We start from the raw sequence: 20472 nt of genomic DNA, 5'->3' as shown, positions 1-20472 counted from the left end.
CAAACTATGATCACTTAAAGTTGAATTCTGTGCCTCATATAGATGCAAAACGTATTCACTAGTTTATTAACTATGTTGTTGAAGTTACTGAAATAAAGACATGGTTTAAAGAACAGTAAATGAACAGAGACTTAATGAGTTTGCTTTGTCCTGTAACTAATGAATTGCATGTAGATATTATATATATAATGTTAGTTTTTTAAATTAATTTTCTTTCCTTTTTTTTTGTAAAAAAAAAAAAAAAAAGAAGAAAAGAAAAAGTACAAATAAATTTGATTCATTTAGTAAAAATTCAAATGCATATAATTGACAAATTTATAGCATTTGAAAGAAGTTCAGAGACAGTTCCTTCTGATTTTACTGAGCTGACCCTTGACCTTTTCATTTAAATAAAGAGGTAAGGCCTGCAGGTGCATCCTGGGAAGGAAGAGAGGTGATGCTTCACCGACTGCGACATAAAATTGAATTAATGCAGCAACCTAAATAAGATACATTTCAATTAGTTTAGTTTTGCTCTCTTTTATGATCAAGCACAATAAAATGAATCATTTTCTGAAATGAAATAAAAAAATTCTGAATTGAAATGAAAAAAATCAAATCTTTTATTTTTATAGTTCAGATGTCTTTAGGCTGAAACTGAAAGTAAGACAGAAAGCATGATCTAGAAATATTATATAATATTATATCATTCTAAACTGCCTTTCTCAATGTAAAAAATGTACACAGGCAATGCATTTTTTACACAATGCTTTTATTTAATGTCTTAATACATTTTATCATTTGCAAAGCTGATACGAAAGTGCCACCTAACTGTCAAAATATTTATTAAAAGCATGCAGACACATGTTTTCTAACATGTAAACTCTGTAATGAGCAAACAGCACAAACAGTAAAGAAGCAGGTTTTAAATTTGCTCATGTTCTATTCTCTCTGTTGTGCTTTTATAGCAAATTAACACACTAACAATGTAGCTTTCTCAATACAAATATACATCTTTCAGTAAGAATTAAAAATAAATCTAGATATCTTTTTCCTGGATTATCTGAAGATCAGTGAAATTAACATAGGGATTCTAAAAATAACAATGATAAATGTAGATTTTGTAGAACAAGAATGTTTAAATTATGTTTTGGTGAGAAAAATAAATACAAAAACTTGTTGAGTGTTGAATTTTTATTCTTTATTTTTTATGATTGAATGATTCTTGGAACAAGCAGCAAAGCTGATACAAAAGTGCCACCTAACTGTCACAACATTTATTACAAGCATGCAGACACATGTTTTCTAACATGTCAACTCTGTAATGAGCAAACAGCACAAAGAGTAAAGAAGCAGGTTGTAAATGGTCATTGTGCTCCTCTACTATTGTTCAGTGGGACAGTCTGACTTTTTGATGTTTTCCTCTGAAGTCTGGGAGCCCAAAGACACTTTACATGTGTAAACCTTATCCATGTTCCAGTCTGACGTCTGGACGGACAGATAGCTGCTGATTTGGAAAGTCTGGTCTGGTTTGTGAACAGCGGTGCTGGTAGAGATCCCACTGCTCACTGGACTCCCACCAACCAACCAGCTCACATCTGCAAAAGGCACAGACTGACTGGACAGACAGACCAGAGAGGCTTTGTTGGACTGGAGCTCAGCACTGGATGGAGGGAAGAGAGTCAGGACAGGACGAGGGAGGCTGGAGCCTGAAAACACACACAGGACCTTTATCAAAGACGGAGAACTGGAGTCATAGAAAACACTATTACACAGTATTGGATGAAGGGGGTGTTTGTTAAGACATTTAATAAAATAATCTGACCCAAAGAATAGTTCTCAATCTCCAAAAAGTTTACTTCATAACATACGTTCATTTTTAATAAATTCAAAAATGTAGAAGACTTATTATAAACACATTACATTTAACCAATAAAATTACATGCAAACAAAGCAACTCAATGTCATGTGATGTTTATAGTCATTGTGTTAAATTACAGCAGGTATCACTTTATTGTCTATTCAAATAATATTTATTTTCAGAAAGGTCAAATATACAGTCATCACTCTGCCTTATTGATCTAAAGTTATTTTTAACTTTACAAGGTTAACATTTCACTGCATTAATACTGTTATTAATTACTGATAAATGGTGGAATAAGTTGTTACTCTCTGAAAATAAATATCCAATCAAACTTAATTTACTCGGTGACAATATTGTTTAAAATAACATATCTTTTTAAAATTCCAAATAATGAAAAAATAAAACCATTGACGATTGTATTATAAACATTTCAGATATTAAAATCATGTGTGAACAGTCAACTGTCTGTTTGCTGTTGTTTCAATGCTGATGTAACAACTGCATGAAAAATCGATTATACAATAAAAATAAAAATAAAAATCTTTACATAATAAGGAATAAGGTTAATACTTGTAATATTTGCGAGAAAAATATTGGTTTGCTGTTTTTTATGGTAAATAAAAAGCACTTACCTGTCACAATCAGCTTGGTTCCTTGTCCGAATACCACAGTGATTCAGTTTGTATACATGGCCGTACAAAAACCTCCTGACTCTCACTAATGAGGGGAGTGGAACTGAAACATGCTGTTGAGACCAACTTTCACTGTCAACATCTCATTCACTCCATCAGTCTCATGTTGTTCCTAAACACTGCTAGAAAATAACATTTTAACAAAAACTGACCTGAGTTTCAACACTCAATGTTTTTTCATTCAGTTTGTATTTTATTGTTTTTTGTCATTTGAGGTTTGTTGGTGCTAAAATTTCAGCAGTGGTAGTAAATTGCTTTCCTCATTCATGTGTAAGAAATTAAATAATTATGATTACATGCTTCAAATATCTTCATTGATTTCAAGGTTCATGTTTTCTCAAAGTAATATATTACAGTATCTTCAGTAGACAGTGTTTAATAATTGAAAACATAACTGTTTATCACTTATGTCATTTTCATCATGTTTCTGAATTGTCCTCTCACCAAGAGATCATGCTGCATATTAATAATCATTCATGTGATTAATTTATTGGAAACACATCAGTAATCTGGGAATGGATGATATGATAGCAGGTCAATTTAGGTTTTCATTCAGTTGTGTTTTATCTTGACTTCAACAGACTTGTTGTTCTTGCAGCTCTCATCTGCAGGATGAACTTTGGCCAACTGAGGGAGTTGAAATAGTGCAGTTGGATTATTATTTACTGTAAGTGTAATTATAATTATCACTCTGCATGTGAACCTTGAAGGATAATAACCTTTTTGGGAATTTACATCAGCAACATAGCAGCTCTTGTAGACTCTATATTTTCAGTCTTGTCTGATCAAGAGCAAGAGGCATTCAGATGTACTGTCAAAAATGAACAGTTTAATAGATCATGACTTGACTTGTGTGGATAATACACAACTACTATGAAGACAGTTCTGTAGATTTATTTGAGAATAGATTATTGCGTTCAGAAGTTTTAAAAATAATGTTTTTAATATATATGTGTGGAAGTTAGAGAAGCATTGACTGGTGGCTTCACTGCCAGTCAAGATGTGTCAGAGACTGAAAAAGCAGAAGTATTAGTGAGGAGGTTTTTGTCACAGTGTAAATCACTGTGATACTCCCTCGTTAGCAGAGTTGTCCCATGTTTCACAGTAATAGACTGCTGAGTCTCCCTCCTCCACATTGTTGATGATCAAACGATAATCTGATGTTGACTGATGAGTAGAAGTGAACTTTGGAGAGGAGAAACCAGAGGCATAGATTGGAGAGCTCCAACCATGAAAAGAATTTAACATATACTGAGGAACTCCTCCAGGAATATGTTTGTACCAGCGAGTACCACTGCCAGTATCAGCCCCCAGGTTACAGTCCATGGTGGCTGTCTCTCCTTTCCTCACTGTCACAACAGGAGGCTTCTGTGTCACCAGCGTCACACCACTCACACCTGGAAACAACAAGATGACATGGAGTCAAGAGAAACACACAGACTGATGAATCCAACATGAGGTCAAAGCTGCAGTAAGTCAGCCTCCTTACATGTTAGAGCAGTGATGAGAGTGCAGAGGGTCCCCAGCATGTTGTCAGAGTGCTGAGAATGGCTTTGGAACTTGGAAAGTGAGCTTCTAATCTAATCTGCTGACAGATTCGAGGGTTTGGAGGATGAGGAGAGGAGGTGCTGGAGGAGCAATTTAATACAACAGTGAATCTGAGAGGGACTGACAGGAGGAGGAGCTTTGTTTAGATCTGCATGGTGTCACATTTGTATTTGATTTTATTTGGAGGGAAATTCATTTAATTCACCCACTATTGTCACTTGATATGAAAACTTTCTTTTCAAGTTTTTCATCAGTCATCAACAGACATCTAGTGCAGGATATCAGCTTTATCTCTGCAGACATCTACATATTTCACACAAATAAGCAGTAAACCTTCTATGATTGACCAAATGGAAATAATTCAACTATCAGTGTGTTTCCAGTCAGAGACAGTTCCTTCTGATTTTACTGAGCTGACACTTGACCTCTTCATTTACATGGAGCTATAAATAAAGAGGTGAGGCCTGCAGGTGCATCCTGGGAAGGAAGAGAGGTGATGCTTCACTGACAGAGGATGACAACTCAGTTTCATTTGCTCATGTTTTAATCTCTCTGTTGTGCTATTTTAGCAAATTAACACTTTAACATCAATGTAGCTTTCTGAATACAAATATACATATTTCAGTAAGAATTAAACAGAAATCTAGAGTTTTTGATCTGGATTATCTGAAGGTTCAGTAAATTTGACACAAAAATTATAAAAATAACAATAAAAAAAGGAGATTTTTTTAGAACATGATTGTCTTAAATGATGTTTTAATGAGAACATATAAATACAAACACTTGTTTGAGTGTTGAGTTTTTATTTGTATTTTTTATGATTGAATGATTCTTGGAACAAGCAGCAAAGCTGATACAAAAGTGCCACCTAACTGTCACAACATTTATTACAAGCATGCAGACACATGTTTTCTAACATGTCAACTCTGTAATGAGCAAACAGCACAAAGAGTAAAGAAGCAGGTTGTAAATGGTCATTGTGCTCCTCTACTATTGTTCAGTGGGACAGTCTGACTTTTTGATGTTTTCCTCTGAAGTCTGGGAGCCCAAAGACACTTTACATGTGTAAACCTTATCCATGTTCCAGTCTGACGTCTGGACGGACAGATAGCTGCTGATTTGGAAAGTCTGGTCTGGTTTGTGAACAGCGGTGCTGGTAGAGATCCCACTGCTCACTGGACTCCCACCAACCAACCAGCTCACATCTGCAAAAGGCACAGACTGACTGGACAGACAGACCAGAGAGGCTTTGTTGGACTGGAGCTCAGCACTGGACGGAGGGAAGAGAGTCAGGACAGGACGAGGGAGGCTGGAGCCTGAAAACACACACAGGACCTTTATCAAAGACGGAGAACTGGAGTCATAGAAAACAGTATTACACAGTATTGGATGAAGGGGTGTTTGTTAAGACATTTAATAAAATAATCTGACCCAAAAAATAGTTCTCAATCTCCTAAAAGTTTACTTAGTAACATACGTTCATTTTTAATAATTTCAAAAATTAAAAAACACTTATTATAAACACATTACATTTAACCAATAAAATTACATGCAAACAAAGCAACTCAATGTCATGTGATGTTTATAGTCATTGTGTTAAATTACAGCAGGTATCACTTTATTGTCTATTCAAATAATATTTATTTTCAGAAAGGTCAAATATACAGTCATCACTCTGCCTTATTGATCTAAAGTTATTTTAACTTTACAAGGTTAACATTTCACTGTATTAATACTGTTAGTAATTACTGATAAATGGTGGAATTATTTGTTATTCTCTGAAAATAAATATCCAATCAAAACGAATTCACTTGGTGAAAATATTGTTTTAAAAAAGCATATATTTTTAAAATTCCAAAAAAAAAAAAAAAATTAAATCGTTGACGATTGTATTATAATCATTTCATATATTAAAATCATGTGTGAACAGTCAACTGTCTGTTTGCTGTTGTTTCAATGCTGATTTAACAACTGCATGAAAAGTCGAACATACAATAAAAATAAAAATAAAAATCTTTACATAATACAGACTAGGTGTAATACTTGTAATATTTGCTAGAAAAATATTTATTTCCTGTTTTCTATGGTAAATAAAAAGCACTTACTTGTCACAATCAGCTTGGTTCCTTGTCCGAATACCACAGTGATTCAGTTTGTATACATGGCCGTACAAAAACCTCCTGACTCTCACTAATGAGGGGAGTGGAACTGAAACATGCTGTTGAGACCAACTTTCACTGTCAACATCTCATTCACTCCATCCGTCTCATGTTGTTCCTATACACTGATAAAATAACATTTTAACAAAAGCTGACCTGAGTTTCAACACTCAATATTTTTTCATTCAGTTTGGATTTTATTGTATTTTGTTGGTGTTAAAATTTCAGCGGTGGTAGTAAATTGCTTTCCTCATTCATTTGTAAGAAATTAAATAATTATGATCACATGCTTCACATATCTTCATTGATTTCAAGGTTCATGTTTTCTCAAAGAAATATATTACAGTATGTTCAGTAGACAGTGTTTAATAATTTGTAAACATAACTGTTTATGATTTATGTCAGTTTTATGACTTTTCCGAATTGTCCTCTCACCAAGAGAGCATGCGGCTTATTAATAATGATTCATGTGATTAATTTATTGGAAACACATCAGTAATCTGGGAATGTATGATATGATCGCAGGTCAATTTAGGTTTTTTTCAGTTGTGTTTTATCTTGACTTCAACAGACTTGTTGTTCTTGCAGCTCTCATCTGCAGGATGAACTTTGGCCAACTGAGGGAGTTGAAATACTGCAGTTCAATTATTGTTTACTGTAAGTGTAATTATAATAATCAGTCTGCATGTAACCCACGTAGTATAATAACCTTCTGGGAATTTACATCAGCAACATAGCAGCTGTTGTAGACTCTATATTTTCAATCTTGTCTGATCAAGAGCAAGAGGCATTTAGATGTACTGTCAAAAATGTACAGTTTAATAGATCATGACTTGACTTGTGTGGATAATACACAACTACTATGAAGACAGTTCTGTAGATTTATTTGAGAATCGATTATTGGGTTCAGAAGTTTTAAAAATAATGTTTTTAATATATAAGTGTGGAAGTTAGAGAAGCATTGACTGGTGGCTTCACTGCAAGTCAAAATGTGTCAGAGACTGAAAAAGCAGAAGTATTAGTGAGGAGGTTTTTGTCACAGTGTAAATCACTGTGATACTCCCTCGTTAGCAGAGTCGTCCCATGTTTTACAGTAGTAGACTGCTGAGTCTCCCTCCTCCACATTGTTGATGATCAAACGATAATCTGATGTTGACTGATGAGTAGAAGTGAACTTTGGAGAGGAGAAACCAGAGCCATAGTCTGGAGAGCTGTCTTCATGGTAAAAGCTTAACACATACTGAGGAACTCCTCCAGGAATCTGTTTGTACCAGTTAGCATAATTGTCAGTAACAGTCCCCAGGTTACAGTCCATGGTGGCTGTCTCTCCTTTCCTCACTGTCACAACAGGAGGCTTCTGTGTCACCAGCGTCACACCACTCACACCTGGAAACAACAAGATGACATGGAGTCAAGAGAAACACACAGACTGATGAATCCAACATGAGGTCAAAGCTGCAGTAAGTCAGCCTCCTTACATGTTAGAGCAGTGATGAGAGTGCAGAGGGTCCCCAGCATGTTGTCAGAGTGCTGAGAATGGCTTTGGAACTTGGAAAGTGAGCTTCTAATCTAATCTGCTGACAGATTCGAGGGTTTGGAGGATGAGGAGAGGAGGTGCTGGAGGAGCAATTTAATACAACAGTGAAACTGAGAGGGACTGACAGGAGGAGGAGCTTTGTTTAGATCTGCATGGTGTCACATTTGTATTTGATTTTCTTTGGAGGGAAAATCATTTAATTCATCCACTATTGTGGCTTTGGATAAAAACTTTATTTTAAAGTTTTTCATCAGTCATCAACAGACATCTAGTGCAGGATATCAGCTTTATCTATGCAGACATCTACACATTTCACACAAATAAGCAGTAAACCTTCTACGATTGACCAAATGAAAATAATTCAACTATCAGTGTGTTTCCAGTCAGAGACAGTTCCTTCTGATTTTACTGAGCTGACACTTGACCTCTTCATTTACATGGAGCTATAAATAAAGAGGTGAGGCCTGCAGGTGCATCCTGGGAAGGAAGAGAGGTGATGCTTCACTGACAGAGGATGAAAACTCAGTTTCATTTGCTCATGTTTTAATCTCTCTGTTCTGCTTTTGTAGCAAATTAACACTTTAATAACTTTATGAATACAAATATACATATTTCAGTAAGAATTAAACAGAAATCTAGAATTTTTGATCTGGATTATTTGAAGGTTCAGTAAATTTAACACAGAAATTATAAAAATAACAATAAAAAAAGCTGAATTTGTAGAACATGATTGTTTTAAATGATGTTTTAATGAGAAAAAAAATACATACAAACACTTGTTTGAGTGTTGAGTTTTTATTTGTATTTTTTATGATTGAATGATTCTTGGAACAAGCAGCAAAGCTGATACAAAAGTGCCACCTAACTGTCACAACATTTATTACAAGCATGCAGACACATGTTTTCTAACATGTCAACTCTGTAATGAGCAAACAGCACAAAGAGTAAAGAAGCAGGTTGTAAATGGTCATTGTGCTCCTCTACTATTGTTCAGTGGGACAGTCTGACTTTTTGATGTTTTCCTCTGAAGTCTGGGAGCCCAAAGACACTTTACATGTGTAAACCTTATCCATGTTCCAGTCTGACGTCTGGACGGACAGATAGCTGCTGATTTGGAAAGTCTGGTCTGGTTTGTGAACAGCGGTGCTGGTAGAGATCCCACTGCTCACTGGACTCCCACCAACCAACCAGCTCACATCTGCAAAAGGCACAGACTGACTGGACAGACAGACCAGAGAGGCTTTGTTGGACTGGAGCTCAGCACTGGACGGAGGGAAGAGAGTCAGGACAGGACGAGGGAGGCTGGAGCCTGAAAACACACACAGGACCTTTATCAAAGACGGAGAACTGGAGTCATAGAAAACACTATTACACAGTATTGGATGAAGGAGGAGTTTGTTTAGACATTTAATAAAATAATCTGACCCCAAAAATAGTTCTCAATCTCCTAAAAGTTTACTTAGTAACATACGATCATTTTTAATAATTTCAAAAATTAAAAAACACTTATTATAAACACATTACATTTAACCAATAAAATTACATGCACACAAAGCAACTCAATGTCATGTGATGTTTATAGTCATTGTGTTAAATTAAAGCAGGTATCACTTTATTGTCTATTCAAATAATATTTATTTTCAGAAAGGTCAAATATACAGTCATCACTCTGCCTTATTGATCTAAAGTTATTTTTAACTTTACAAGGTTAACATTTCACTGTATTAATACTGTTATTAATTACTGATAAATGGTGGAATAAGTTGTTTTTCTCTGAAAATAAATATCCAATCAAAATGAATTTACTCGTTGAAAATATTGTTTAAAAAAAGTATATCTTTTTAAAATTCCAAATATTAAAAAAATAAAACCATTGTCGATTGTATTATAAACATTTCAGATAATAAAATCATGTGTGAACAGTCAACTGTCTGTTTGCTGTTGTTTCAATGCTGATGTAACAACTGCATGAAAAGTCGAACATACAATAAAAATAAAAATAAAAATATTTACATAATACAGACTAAGTGTAATACTTGTAATATTTGCTAGAAAAATATTGGTTTCCTGTTTTTTCTGGTAAAGAAAAAGCACTTACTTGTCACAATCAGCTTGGTTCCTTGTCCGAATACCACAGTGATTCAGTTTGTATACATGGCCGTACAAAAACCTCCTGACTCTCACTAATGAGGGGAGTGGAACTGAAACATGCTGTTGAGACCAACTTTCACTGTCAACATCTCATTCACTACATCAGCTGGATTATATTATTAAACACAGCTGGTAGTGTTTCAAACACTCTTGTGCTTTTGGGCTCTTTCATTGTGTTGTTCCAAGTTTCCTGAATTCATTGATTTTGCTCAGAATTCATAAAATCTGTAGTGAGTCTCTGTCTGAGGTTTTTGTCACAGTGTGAATCACTGTGATACGTACTCCTGAGCAGAGTTGTCCCATGTAGCACAATAATAGGCAGCAGAGTCTCCTGCCTCTGAACTCTGTATAATGAACTGATAATCTATGTTTGATGAGGATTTAGAGTTGAAGCGATCTGAGGAGAATCTTGATCCAAAGCTGGGTGAACTTTGAGAACGGTGAAACCTCAGAACATACTGAGGAGCTTCACCAGGAACCTGTTTATACCAACTGACATAATAACTATCATATCTCTCAACATTGCAGTTGAGAACAACCTCTTGTCCTGTAGAAACTGTGTGGACAGCAGGCGTCTGAGTCACCACTATTGCTGCATCAACATCTGTCAACAAACAGAGAAAAATACATGAATGAAAGGTTCCTGTGTGACAATATGTGCTCTAAAAGGAATGAGAAGAATCTCTTACATGTTAGAGCAGTGATGAGAGTGCAGAGGGTCCCCAGCATGTTGTCAGTGTGTGGTGTAAACGTCCCTTACTGTCCAGCTGAGAGGTGAGCAGGGTTGGAGTGTGAGGAGGAGAGACACTGAAGCTTATAAAGACACTGAGGAGAGAAGAGGAGGAGGAGGAGGAGTTTCAACAGTTTTCATTCATAAAACCACTGCAGTATTAGATTAAATCATTTCTGATTAAACATTATTTGAAAATTTATATAGCTGATAGAATGTGTCTGAAAGTATATTTGATAGCTGTTGTTTATTTTTATGTGAGTTTTATCGACTCTGCTGGTGATATCAGATTCCTTTCTGTGTATCTTTCCAGAGTATTCTTTAAGTCATCATATAGACCACAGGATGAAGTTATTGCAGCTGGTTTTTACAGTAAGTTTGTGTTACAAAGTTTTATTCTAAATATTCATTTCACCAAGCAAACATGTTTGCTATTAATCAAGATTATTCTGACTTAAACTATTAAATAAGTAATGAAAAACTCTTAATGTTCATGGTCTGTATGTAGGTTAATGTAGTGAGTTTAACTGTTCATGTTTTAGCTTCACATTAATAAAGTGTTTGGCTGTTGAAGTGCTGTGAAGCAGTTTACTTTGGGCTCTGCCTTATGAAGCATGATTCATGTAGTCCGATTACTGTCAGATTTATTTCATCTGGAAGTGTAACAGTCATTACCACCTGAGTGTCTCAGACGTCTTTATGACATTATGGGAATTCAGAACAGCTTCTGTAAACTCTCTATCACTAAAATATGTTATTAGGCAACACACAGCAACCTATAGCAACTGTTTTTATGACAGTCCCACATATTAAGAGGTGGTCTGTTACATAAAAACATTTAATCCAGCATGGTATGCAAATGAAAGATATAGTTTTAAGATTCATGTATGAGAACCAGAAAAATAAATATATAGTATATATAAATTGTAACCCAGAGTGTGTTTTGTTGGCCCAGTCATCAGCTGACAAGAGTCAGAGACTGAAAAAGGAGAAGTATTAGTGAGGAGGTTTTTGTCACAGTGTAAATCACTGTGATACGTTCTCCTTAGCAGAGCTGTCCCATGTTTTACAGTAATAGACTGCTGAGTCTCCCTCCTCCACACTGTTGATGATCAAACGATAATCTGATGTTGACTGATGAGTAGAAGTGAACTTTGGAGAGGAGAAACCAGAGCCATAACGTACAGAGCTCCAGCCGTGATAAAATGTCAGAACATACTGAGGAACTCCTCCAGGAATCTGTTTGTACCAGCGAGCATAACTGCCAGTATAAGTCCCCAGGTTACAGTCCATGGTGGCTGTCTCTCCTTTCCTCACTGTCACAACAGGAGGCTTCTGTGTCACCAGCGTCACACCACTCACACCTGGAAACAACAAGATGACATGGAGTCAAGAGAAACACACAGACTGATGAATCCAACATGAGGTCAAAGCTGCAGTAAGTCAGCCTCCTTACATGTTAGAGCAGTGATGAGAGTGCAGAGGGTCCCCAGCATGTTGTCAGAGTGCTGAGAATGGCTTTGGAACTCGGACAGTGAGCTTCTAATTTAATCTGCTGACAGATTCGAGGGTTTGGAGGATGAGGAGAGGAGGTGCTGGAGGAGCAATTTAATACAACAGTGAAACTGAGAGGGACTGACAGGAGGAGGAGCTTTGTTTAGATCTGCATGGTGTCACATTTGTATTTGATTTTCTTTTGGAGGGAAATTTCTTTAATTCATCCACTATTGTGGCTCAAGATCAACACTTTCTTGTCATGTTTTTTACAGGTCATCAACAGACATCTAGTGCAGGATATCAGCTTTATCTCTGCAGACATCTACACATTTTACACAAATAAGCAGTAAACCTTCTATGATTGACCAAATGAAAATAATTCAACTATCAGTGTGTTTCCAGTCAGAGACAGTTCCTTCTGATTTTACTGAGCTGACCCTTGACCTCTTCATTTACATGGAGCTATAAATAAAGAGGTGAGGCCTGCAGGTGCATCCTGGGAAGGAAGAGAGGTGATGCTTCACTGACAGAGGATGAAAACTCAGTTTCATTTGCTCATGTTTAATCTCTCTGTTGTGCTTTTGTAGCAAATTAACACTTTAATAACTTTATGAATACAAATATACATATTTCCGTAAGAATTAAACAGAAATCTATAATTTTTTATCTGGATTATCTGAAGGTTCAGTAAATTTAACAAAGAAATTAGAAAAATAAGCAGAATTTGTAGAACATGATTATTTTAAATTATGTTTTAATGAGAAAAAAATACATAAAAACACTTGTTTGAGTGTTGAGTTTTTATTTGTATTTTTTATGATTGAATGATTCTTAGAACAAGCAGCAAAGCTGATACAAAAGTGCCACCTAACTGTCACAACATTTATTACAAGCATGCAGACACATGTTTTCTAACATGTCAACTCTGTAATGAGCAAACAGCACAAAGAGTAAAGAAGCAGGTTGTAAATGGTCATTGTGCTCCTCTACTATTGTTCAGTGGGACAGTCTGACTTTTTGATGTTTTCCTCTGAAGTCTGGGAGCCCAAAGACACTTTACATGTGTAAACCTTATCCATGTTCCAGTCTGACGTCTGGACGGACAGATAGCTGCTGATTTGGAAAGTCTGGTCTGGTTTGTGAACAGCGGTGCTGGTAGAGATCCCACTGCTCACTGGACTCCCACCAACCAACCAGCTCACATCTGCAAAAGGCACAGACTGACTGGACAGACAGACCAGAGAGGCTTTGTTGGACTGGAGCTCAGCACTGGACGGAGGGAAGAGAGTCAGGACAGGACGAGGGAGGCTGGAGCCTGAAAACACACACAGGACCTTTATCAAAGACGTAGAACTGGAGTCATAGACTAAACACTAAACACTATTACACAGTATTGGATGAAGGGGAGTTTGTTAAGACATTTGATAAAATAATCTGACCCAAAGAATAGTTCTCAATCTCAAAAAAAGTTTACTTCATAACATACGTTCATTTTTAATAATTTCAAAAATGTAAAAGACTTATTATAAACACATTACATTTAACCAATAAAATTACATGCAAACAAAGCAACTCAATGTCATGTGATGTTTATAGCCATTGTGTTAAATTACAGCAGGTATCACTTTATTGTCTATTCAAATAATATTTATTTTCAGAAAGGTCAAATATACAGTCATCACTCTGCCTTATTGATCCAAAGTTATTTTTAACTTTACAAGGTTAACATTTCACTGTATTAATGGTGTTATTAATTACTGATAAATGGTGGAATAAGTTGTTATTCTCTGAAAATAAATATCCAATCAAAATTCATTTACTCTGTGACAATATTGTTTAAAAAAATCATATATTTTTAAAATTCCAATTAATGGGTTAAACCATTGACGATTGTATTATAAACATTTCATATATTAAAATCATGTGTGAGCAGTCAATTGTCTGTTTGCTGTTGTTTCAATGCTGATGTAACAACTGCATGAAAAATCGATCATACAATAAAAATAAAAATAAAAATCTTTACATAATACGGACTAAGTGTAATACTTGTAATATTTGCTAGAAAAATATTGGTTTGCTTTTTTTTCTGGTAAATAAAAAGCACTTACTTGTCACAATCAGCTTGGTTCCTTGTCCGAATACCACAGTGATTCAGTTTGTATACATGGCCGTACAAAAACCTCCTGACTCTCACTAATGAGGGGAGTGGAACTGAAACATGCTGTTGAGACCAACTTTCACTGTCAACATCTCATTCACTCCATCAGCTGTATTATATTATAAAACACTGCTGGCAGTGTTTCAAACACTCATGTGCTTTGGGACTACTTCACTGTTTTGTTCCAGGTTCACTAAATTCATTGATTTTGGTCAGAATTCATGAAATCTGTAGTGAGTCTCTGACTGAGGTTTTTGTCACAGTGTGAATCACTGTGATACCCACTCCTTAGCAGAGCCGTCCCATTTAGCACAGTAATAGGCAGCAGAGTCTCCTGCCTCTGAACGCTTAATGATGAACTGATAATTTATGTTTGATGAGGATTTAGAGTTGAATCGATCTGAGGAGAATCCTGATCCAAAGCTGGGCGAACTATGAGAATGGTAAAATTTCAAAACATACTGAGGAGCTTCACCAGGAACCTGTTTATACCAACTGACATAATTTCCCAAATCCCTCTCAACATTGCAGTTGAGAACAACCTCTTGTCCTGTAGAAACTGTGTGGACAGCAGGCGTCTGAGTCAGCACGATCACTGCATCAACATCTGTCAACAAACAGAGAAAAATACATGAGTGAAAGGTTCCTGTGTGACAATATGTGCTCTAAAAGGAATGAGAAGAATCTCTTACATGTTAGAGCAGTGATGAGAGTGCAGAGGGTCCCCAGCATGTTGTCAGTGTGTGGTGTAAACGTCCCTTACTGTCCAGCTGAGAGGTGAGCAGGGTTGGAGTGTGAGGAGGAGAGACACTGAAGCTTATAAAGACACTGAGGAGAGGAGAAGAGGAGGAGGAGGAGGAGTTTCAACACTGTTTCCATTCAACAATAACATATTTGATAGCTGTTGGTGATTTTATGTGATTTTGATTCATTCAACTTGTGATATCGAGATCATTTCAGAAAAATGTGTGTTAATAAGTTAAATTAATAAAAAAATTATTTCATGAAAGTATTTTTATTTTTCTAAATATTGCTCTCAGCAATCTAATATGTTTGCTATCCCTCCAAGTTGTTCTGAATAAAATATATTTAACATTTTAAAAAGTATTTGACCTATCCTGTTGGAAGTTTGATTTCACATGTTTATTCTTATAATTTATTGTTTATTATTAATCATTGTGGAGCAGTTTACTTTGGGATCTGTTTCATGAAAAATAATGAGTTGATTGTCACATTGACTTCATCTGAAACTTCAATAATCATCACTGTTACTAAACCTAAAAATGTCTGACTAGTACATTTTAGGTGTACATAAATTTTGGAATATTTTAAGTGACCTGACAAGAAAAAACATGCATTGTATGACATTATATGATAGATATTGTGTATGTATCTGGGAGCATTTCCTGGTGTCCTGCTTATTTTTTTAGTTTGCTGAAGAAAGGCTACAAAGAGGAATTTATTATATATATATTTTAGAGTTATGTACAAAAGCAGGATTTAGATGTTTGGAAAAAGTTACTGTAGTGAACACGATCTACTGCACACAGTGTTTGTTGATGGCTCAGATGTGTCAGAGACTGAAAAAGCAGAAGTATTAGTGAGGAGGTTTTTGTCACAGTGTAAATCACTGTGATACTCCCTCGTCAGCAGAGCTGTCCCATGTTTGACAGTAATAGACTGCTGAGTCTCCCTCCTCCACATTGTTGATGATCAAACGATAATCTGATGTTGACTGATGAGTAGAAGTGAACTTTGGAGAGGAGAAACCAGAGCCATAGGTTGGAGAGCTTGAAGTGTGATAAAAATATAGCACAAACTGAGGAACTCCTCCTGGAATCTGTTTGTACCAGCGAGCATAACTGTTAGTAACAGTCCCCAGGTTACAGTCCATGGTGGCTGTCTCTCCTTTCCTCACTGTCACAACAGGAGGCTTCTGTGTCACCAGCGTCACACCACTCACACCTGGAAACAACAAGATGACATGGAGTCAAGAGAAACACACAGACTGATGAATCCAACATGAGGTCAAAGCTGCAGTAAGTCAGCCTCCTTACATGTTAGAGCAGTGATGAGAGTGCAGAGGGTCCCCAGCATGTTGTCAGAGTGCTGAGAATGGCTTTGGAACTTGGAAAGTGAGCTTCTAATCTAATCTGCTGACAGATTCGAGGGTTTGGAGGATGAGGAGAGGAGGTGCTGGAGGAGCAATTTAATACAACAGTGAAACTGAGAGGGACTGACAGGAGGAGGAGCTTTGGTTATGATAATCAATATCAGTGTTGGTATTATCCGCAAAAATGTCATAATGTCAGGATCTGAAACCATTTCTACTGTACTTTAGTTATAGGATTGTTACCCTCTACATTTGCTAATGTCATGGCATGCATTCAATTTTGTGAAACTTTGGAATCCTTATTATACTGTTGCTCTCATAGATGTTTAAAAATAATTTTCAAATCTGATTCACTTAATCTTTTTCGCAAATTAAAAGGACAGTCCTATTGCAAGATTAATGCAGCAGCTCTTCATATTTTTTCAGCATTACATGCATTAAAAAAGTAATCATTTACAACGTTAATGTATTTCCAGCCAAGGGGAGTTTTTACAAAGAATTTACCCCTAATTTGCATAAAGCTAAATAAAGACAGGAGGCCTGCAGGTGCATCCTGCAGATGGCAGAGAGGAGTTAGAAAATTTGCCTGACTTCTGATGAAATCTAGGCTTGTGTGGGTGTGTGTGTCTTTTTAAACTATTCATATCAAGCAAGAGAGTCTTCTTTGCCTTTCTAATAGCAATCCAGTGCTGCTCTCTAGTGTGCATTCAACTGAATAACAACACATTTTTCTGTATATCTTGCATTTTTTATTGGCTTCAAGCTGTGCAGATTAAACCACACAAAGCCAAACCAATAATTGTTTTAACTATTGAAAACACGCATGAAAGATAATCTTTTGATGTGTTGGCACTTTGCTATAATCTCACATAATCTTTGCATTCCAGTACAATCATACCATTTAATATGCATGAAAAAAGATGTCCCAATACATCTATCTATAAAGCAAGAAGCGTGTGTGTGTGTGTGTGTCTAGGGCATATCTCGCTGACCGTTAGTCAGACCAACCAAAGATTTCGTATCTGGCTTGCACATGGAACGACGGTGTGCGTCCTCGATTTGGAAGATTTTTGAATTCTTTTTTCAAAATATAATTATTTACGTGCACTGTTTCTCATCGGACGCCTTTTAGGGGAGCTCCGCCCCATTGTGTGATAGGCCTACACCTGGTCAGTGACCCAATTCTCCTGACTCATCTCATCTGTAAGTCTATTTAGCCTACAAACTCTTTCGGAGTTTTAAAGTGCGCTACAAGGTTCAATTTTCCAATAATATTGGAATAGTTTCCAGCGAATATCAATTTTCAATGTGTATGTGCTGGATGGTGTGCGTACCTTATGAAAAGTAAGTGTTTTATGGAGTTGCAGACGTTGTTGTGGTCTGCATGTAATGTACAAATACATACTTCCTACGGGCACTGCACTAGTTATGTCAAATGCAGTATGCCAAAATTACTAGGATGTCCTACTTCAGTATGCCATCCAGTTTGCTTTTGCCTGTTCTGTCAATCATCTGTGTAGCATATATATGAGCCACAGGGTCAGAGTTCAAGGCACAATGTTATTATGAAGTATGCGAGAATGTCCCAACTGTATGCATAATGCATGCAAAAGTACATACTTTTCAAGGGCAGCTGCCGTACATACTATAATAAAAAAGGTATGCATGCAATTTCTAATGCAGTCAATGTCTGCTTTACTGAAGACAACCAGCAGAGGGCCAGTAGGAAGCATTGTGTGCATTGTGTGTGTGAGAGAGAGAGAGAATGAGAGCACCACTCACTTTGACTGTCTACATTTTAAGATTATTTCCATCTAAAGAATATAGACACAATCCAATTCTGTACTGATTTGAATAAATGAAAAATATTTTTCACTAAACAGAAAAATGATCAGAATGAGTCGAGTCACACAGAACCCACCTGATTCAGAGATATATTACATTTAAATTGAGGTATTAACACATTCTTGGCACTCACACACACATCCAGCCTCTATACAAAAATGTGCACATTCATAAATATGGGGTTGACAAAATTATCCACAGTGACCGATGAAGCAGAGTTAAACAGTGCTGGAAATTATTTTTCCACCTTGAAAATGTACACATTTCCAGAAATGACACACAAGTACACATGGGAGCAGAGGAGAACAAACTGGCAGAAAAATATGCAAAAGATGCAATAAGTGATGAAAAGTAAATATGACAGTGAATTATAGTAAGGCTGAAAAGCACAATCGAAGCAGAGATGAGCAAGAAATGGCAAGAGGAATGGAACAGGGAAACCAAAGGTTGACATTACGATGGTATCTAAAATAAAGTAGGAGAAATGAAAGAAACTAAACTTTAGCAGAACTAAAAAAAGAAGAAGACATCATCTCGAGGATGAGATTTGAGCACACTGGCCTTAATACTTGTGAAACTAGCATGTGTGAGTATTGTAACATACAGGAAACAGTGGATCACGTCATTATGCATTTATAGTATCAACAGGAAAGACCAATTCACAGAAACATACCGGAAAAGGAAAACATCAAATTCAAATTAAAGCAACTATAGTGGAGTTCCCGTAGGAAGTATGTATTCATATAGTAGGAGATTAAGTCGATTTTTCAATTATGGCCAAATGAGGTTGTGTGTGAAAGTGGGATGTACAATGAGGTGTAATAGTGTGTAGTGTTAATATACAAAGTGTATATTGGGTAATAAATGGATGTACATTGAGATATAAAGAGACACAAACAATTATTTTAAGAAAAAGGAACTTAATCATTCAACATGGTTAATCAGACACAGACATAGGAGGGAATAAGCTTACATGCAGCACAAACAGATGGATGTGAATAATGTGAGTAAGGTTTATTAGGTATATTGTGGAATGTGTAGATTGATTGATAACTATTGTGTTTCATATATTGTGGCTATGCAGACCATTACAACATCTGCAACTCCATGAAACACTTACTTTTCATAAGGTACGCACACCATCCAGCACATACACATCGAACATTGATATTTGCTGGAAACTATTCTAATATTGGAAAATCGAACCTTGTAGCGCACTTTAAAACTCTGAAAGATAGATAGGCTAAATAGACTTACAGATGAGATGAGTCAGGGTGGAAATCCAGAGTGAATTGTGTTTCTGACCAGGTGTAGGCCTATCACACAATGGGGCAGAGCTCCCCTAAAAGGCGTCCGATCGGAAATAGTGCAATGCCGCAACACGTCCTACGTAAATAATGATATTTTGAAAAATGAATTAAAAAATCTTCAAAATCGAGGATGTACACCTTTGTGCCATGCGCAAGCCACATACGGAATCTTAGGTCAGCGAGATATGCCCTAGACACACACACTCACACTCACACACACACACACAGAGACACTTCTTGTTTTTATGCAAAATTACTATACAATTAAATTTGGGTCATGTAGGGTTTAAGGCAATATATACATTTTTGGATAAAACATGACTCATAAAAATAATGTCAGACTATTTAAAAAAAAAAAAGAATTTAATAAGTTAATTCTGATCCACACTCTTTTTCAGAAGGTGTTGGTAATGCACCTAAAGGCTGTTTGCGATCAGTAAACTATCTTTTGTGATACCTGCAGTTCCTCACCTGTCCACTAGTCGCCTTGTTCAGCTTTCCCGCTTCTGCCGGACACGTGACCATTACACTTCCCTACCCAGCCGTCAACTTGCATGTCTCTTCCACTAACTTTCCTCATGCATCTCCACAATGTTCTTGGAAATAAAACTTTCCAACTTTAACTGTTGTTATTTAACACCGACAGAACTATCTGACCATGATGGACTCAGCGGAGCTTTTAGTTGGCCTTGTGCTCCAGAGTCTCTAAAACCAACCATGGCGTCCTTCCTCACAAGCAGCTATAGGCCTATGTGGGCTGCATCCTGGTCCTCTGTGTCTTTCTTCACCTGTTGGCCGGCACCGATGGGATTTCGGGGCAGGAGGTATGGTGATTTAGGTAAAAACACAAGGATAAATTTAAATGAAATGTGCGCGTGCACGTTCACTA

General features: G+C 36.4%; 4 protein-coding genes and 1 gene segment (V, D, J or C); all 5 read right to left on the bottom strand.

The window, feature by feature from the left end:
* Positions 1-1159: 1159 nt before the first annotated feature.
* LOC131983645 (immunoglobulin lambda-1 light chain-like) lies at positions 1160-4064 on the bottom strand. The gene is made up of 4 exons (XM_059348409.1): positions 4025-4064; positions 3610-3932; positions 2476-2512; positions 1160-1688 (listed from the first exon to the last, which is right to left on the bottom strand). The coding sequence occupies exons 1-4, from the start codon at positions 4062-4064 to the stop codon at positions 1363-1365; spliced, it is 726 nt and encodes a 241-aa protein (XP_059204392.1). The 3' UTR covers positions 1160-1362.
* Positions 4065-4849: 785 nt separating this feature from the next.
* Positions 4850-7760, bottom strand: LOC131983606 (immunoglobulin lambda-1 light chain-like). The gene is made up of 4 exons (XM_059348362.1): positions 7721-7760; positions 7306-7628; positions 6189-6225; positions 4850-5399 (listed from the first exon to the last, which is right to left on the bottom strand). Exons 1-4 carry the CDS (start codon positions 7758-7760, stop codon positions 5074-5076), a joined length of 726 nt encoding a protein of 241 aa, XP_059204345.1. The 3' UTR covers positions 4850-5073.
* A 794-nt stretch (positions 7761-8554) lies between these two features.
* LOC131983608 (immunoglobulin lambda-1 light chain-like) lies at positions 8555-12156 on the bottom strand. The gene is made up of 4 exons (XM_059348365.1): positions 12117-12156; positions 11699-12024; positions 9878-9911; positions 8555-9088 (listed from the first exon to the last, which is right to left on the bottom strand). The coding sequence occupies exons 1-4, from the start codon at positions 12154-12156 to the stop codon at positions 8763-8765; spliced, it is 726 nt and encodes a 241-aa protein (XP_059204348.1). The 3' UTR covers positions 8555-8762.
* On the bottom strand, positions 9693-10748 carry LOC131983609 (probable non-functional immunoglobulin kappa variable 6D-41). The segment is given in 2 exon segments: positions 9693-10534; positions 10620-10748. Coding segments are annotated over 2 exon segments (378 nt in total).
* An 803-nt stretch (positions 12157-12959) lies between the features above and the next one.
* LOC131982651 (immunoglobulin lambda-1 light chain-like) lies at positions 12960-16412 on the bottom strand. The gene is made up of 4 exons (XM_059347180.1): positions 16373-16412; positions 15958-16280; positions 14266-14302; positions 12960-13472 (listed from the first exon to the last, which is right to left on the bottom strand). Exons 1-4 carry the CDS (start codon positions 16410-16412, stop codon positions 13147-13149), a joined length of 726 nt encoding a protein of 241 aa, XP_059203163.1. The 3' UTR covers positions 12960-13146.
* Between the last annotated feature and the right edge of the window lie 4060 nt (positions 16413-20472).

Source organism: Centropristis striata, chromosome 13, assembly GCF_030273125.1.
Source record: "Centropristis striata isolate RG_2023a ecotype Rhode Island chromosome 13, C.striata_1.0, whole genome shotgun sequence".
NCBI lineage: Eukaryota > Metazoa > Chordata > Actinopteri > Perciformes > Serranidae > Centropristis > Centropristis striata.
Note: the sequence above shows the minus strand (reverse complement) of the source record. Positions and strands in the feature narration are given on the sequence as shown.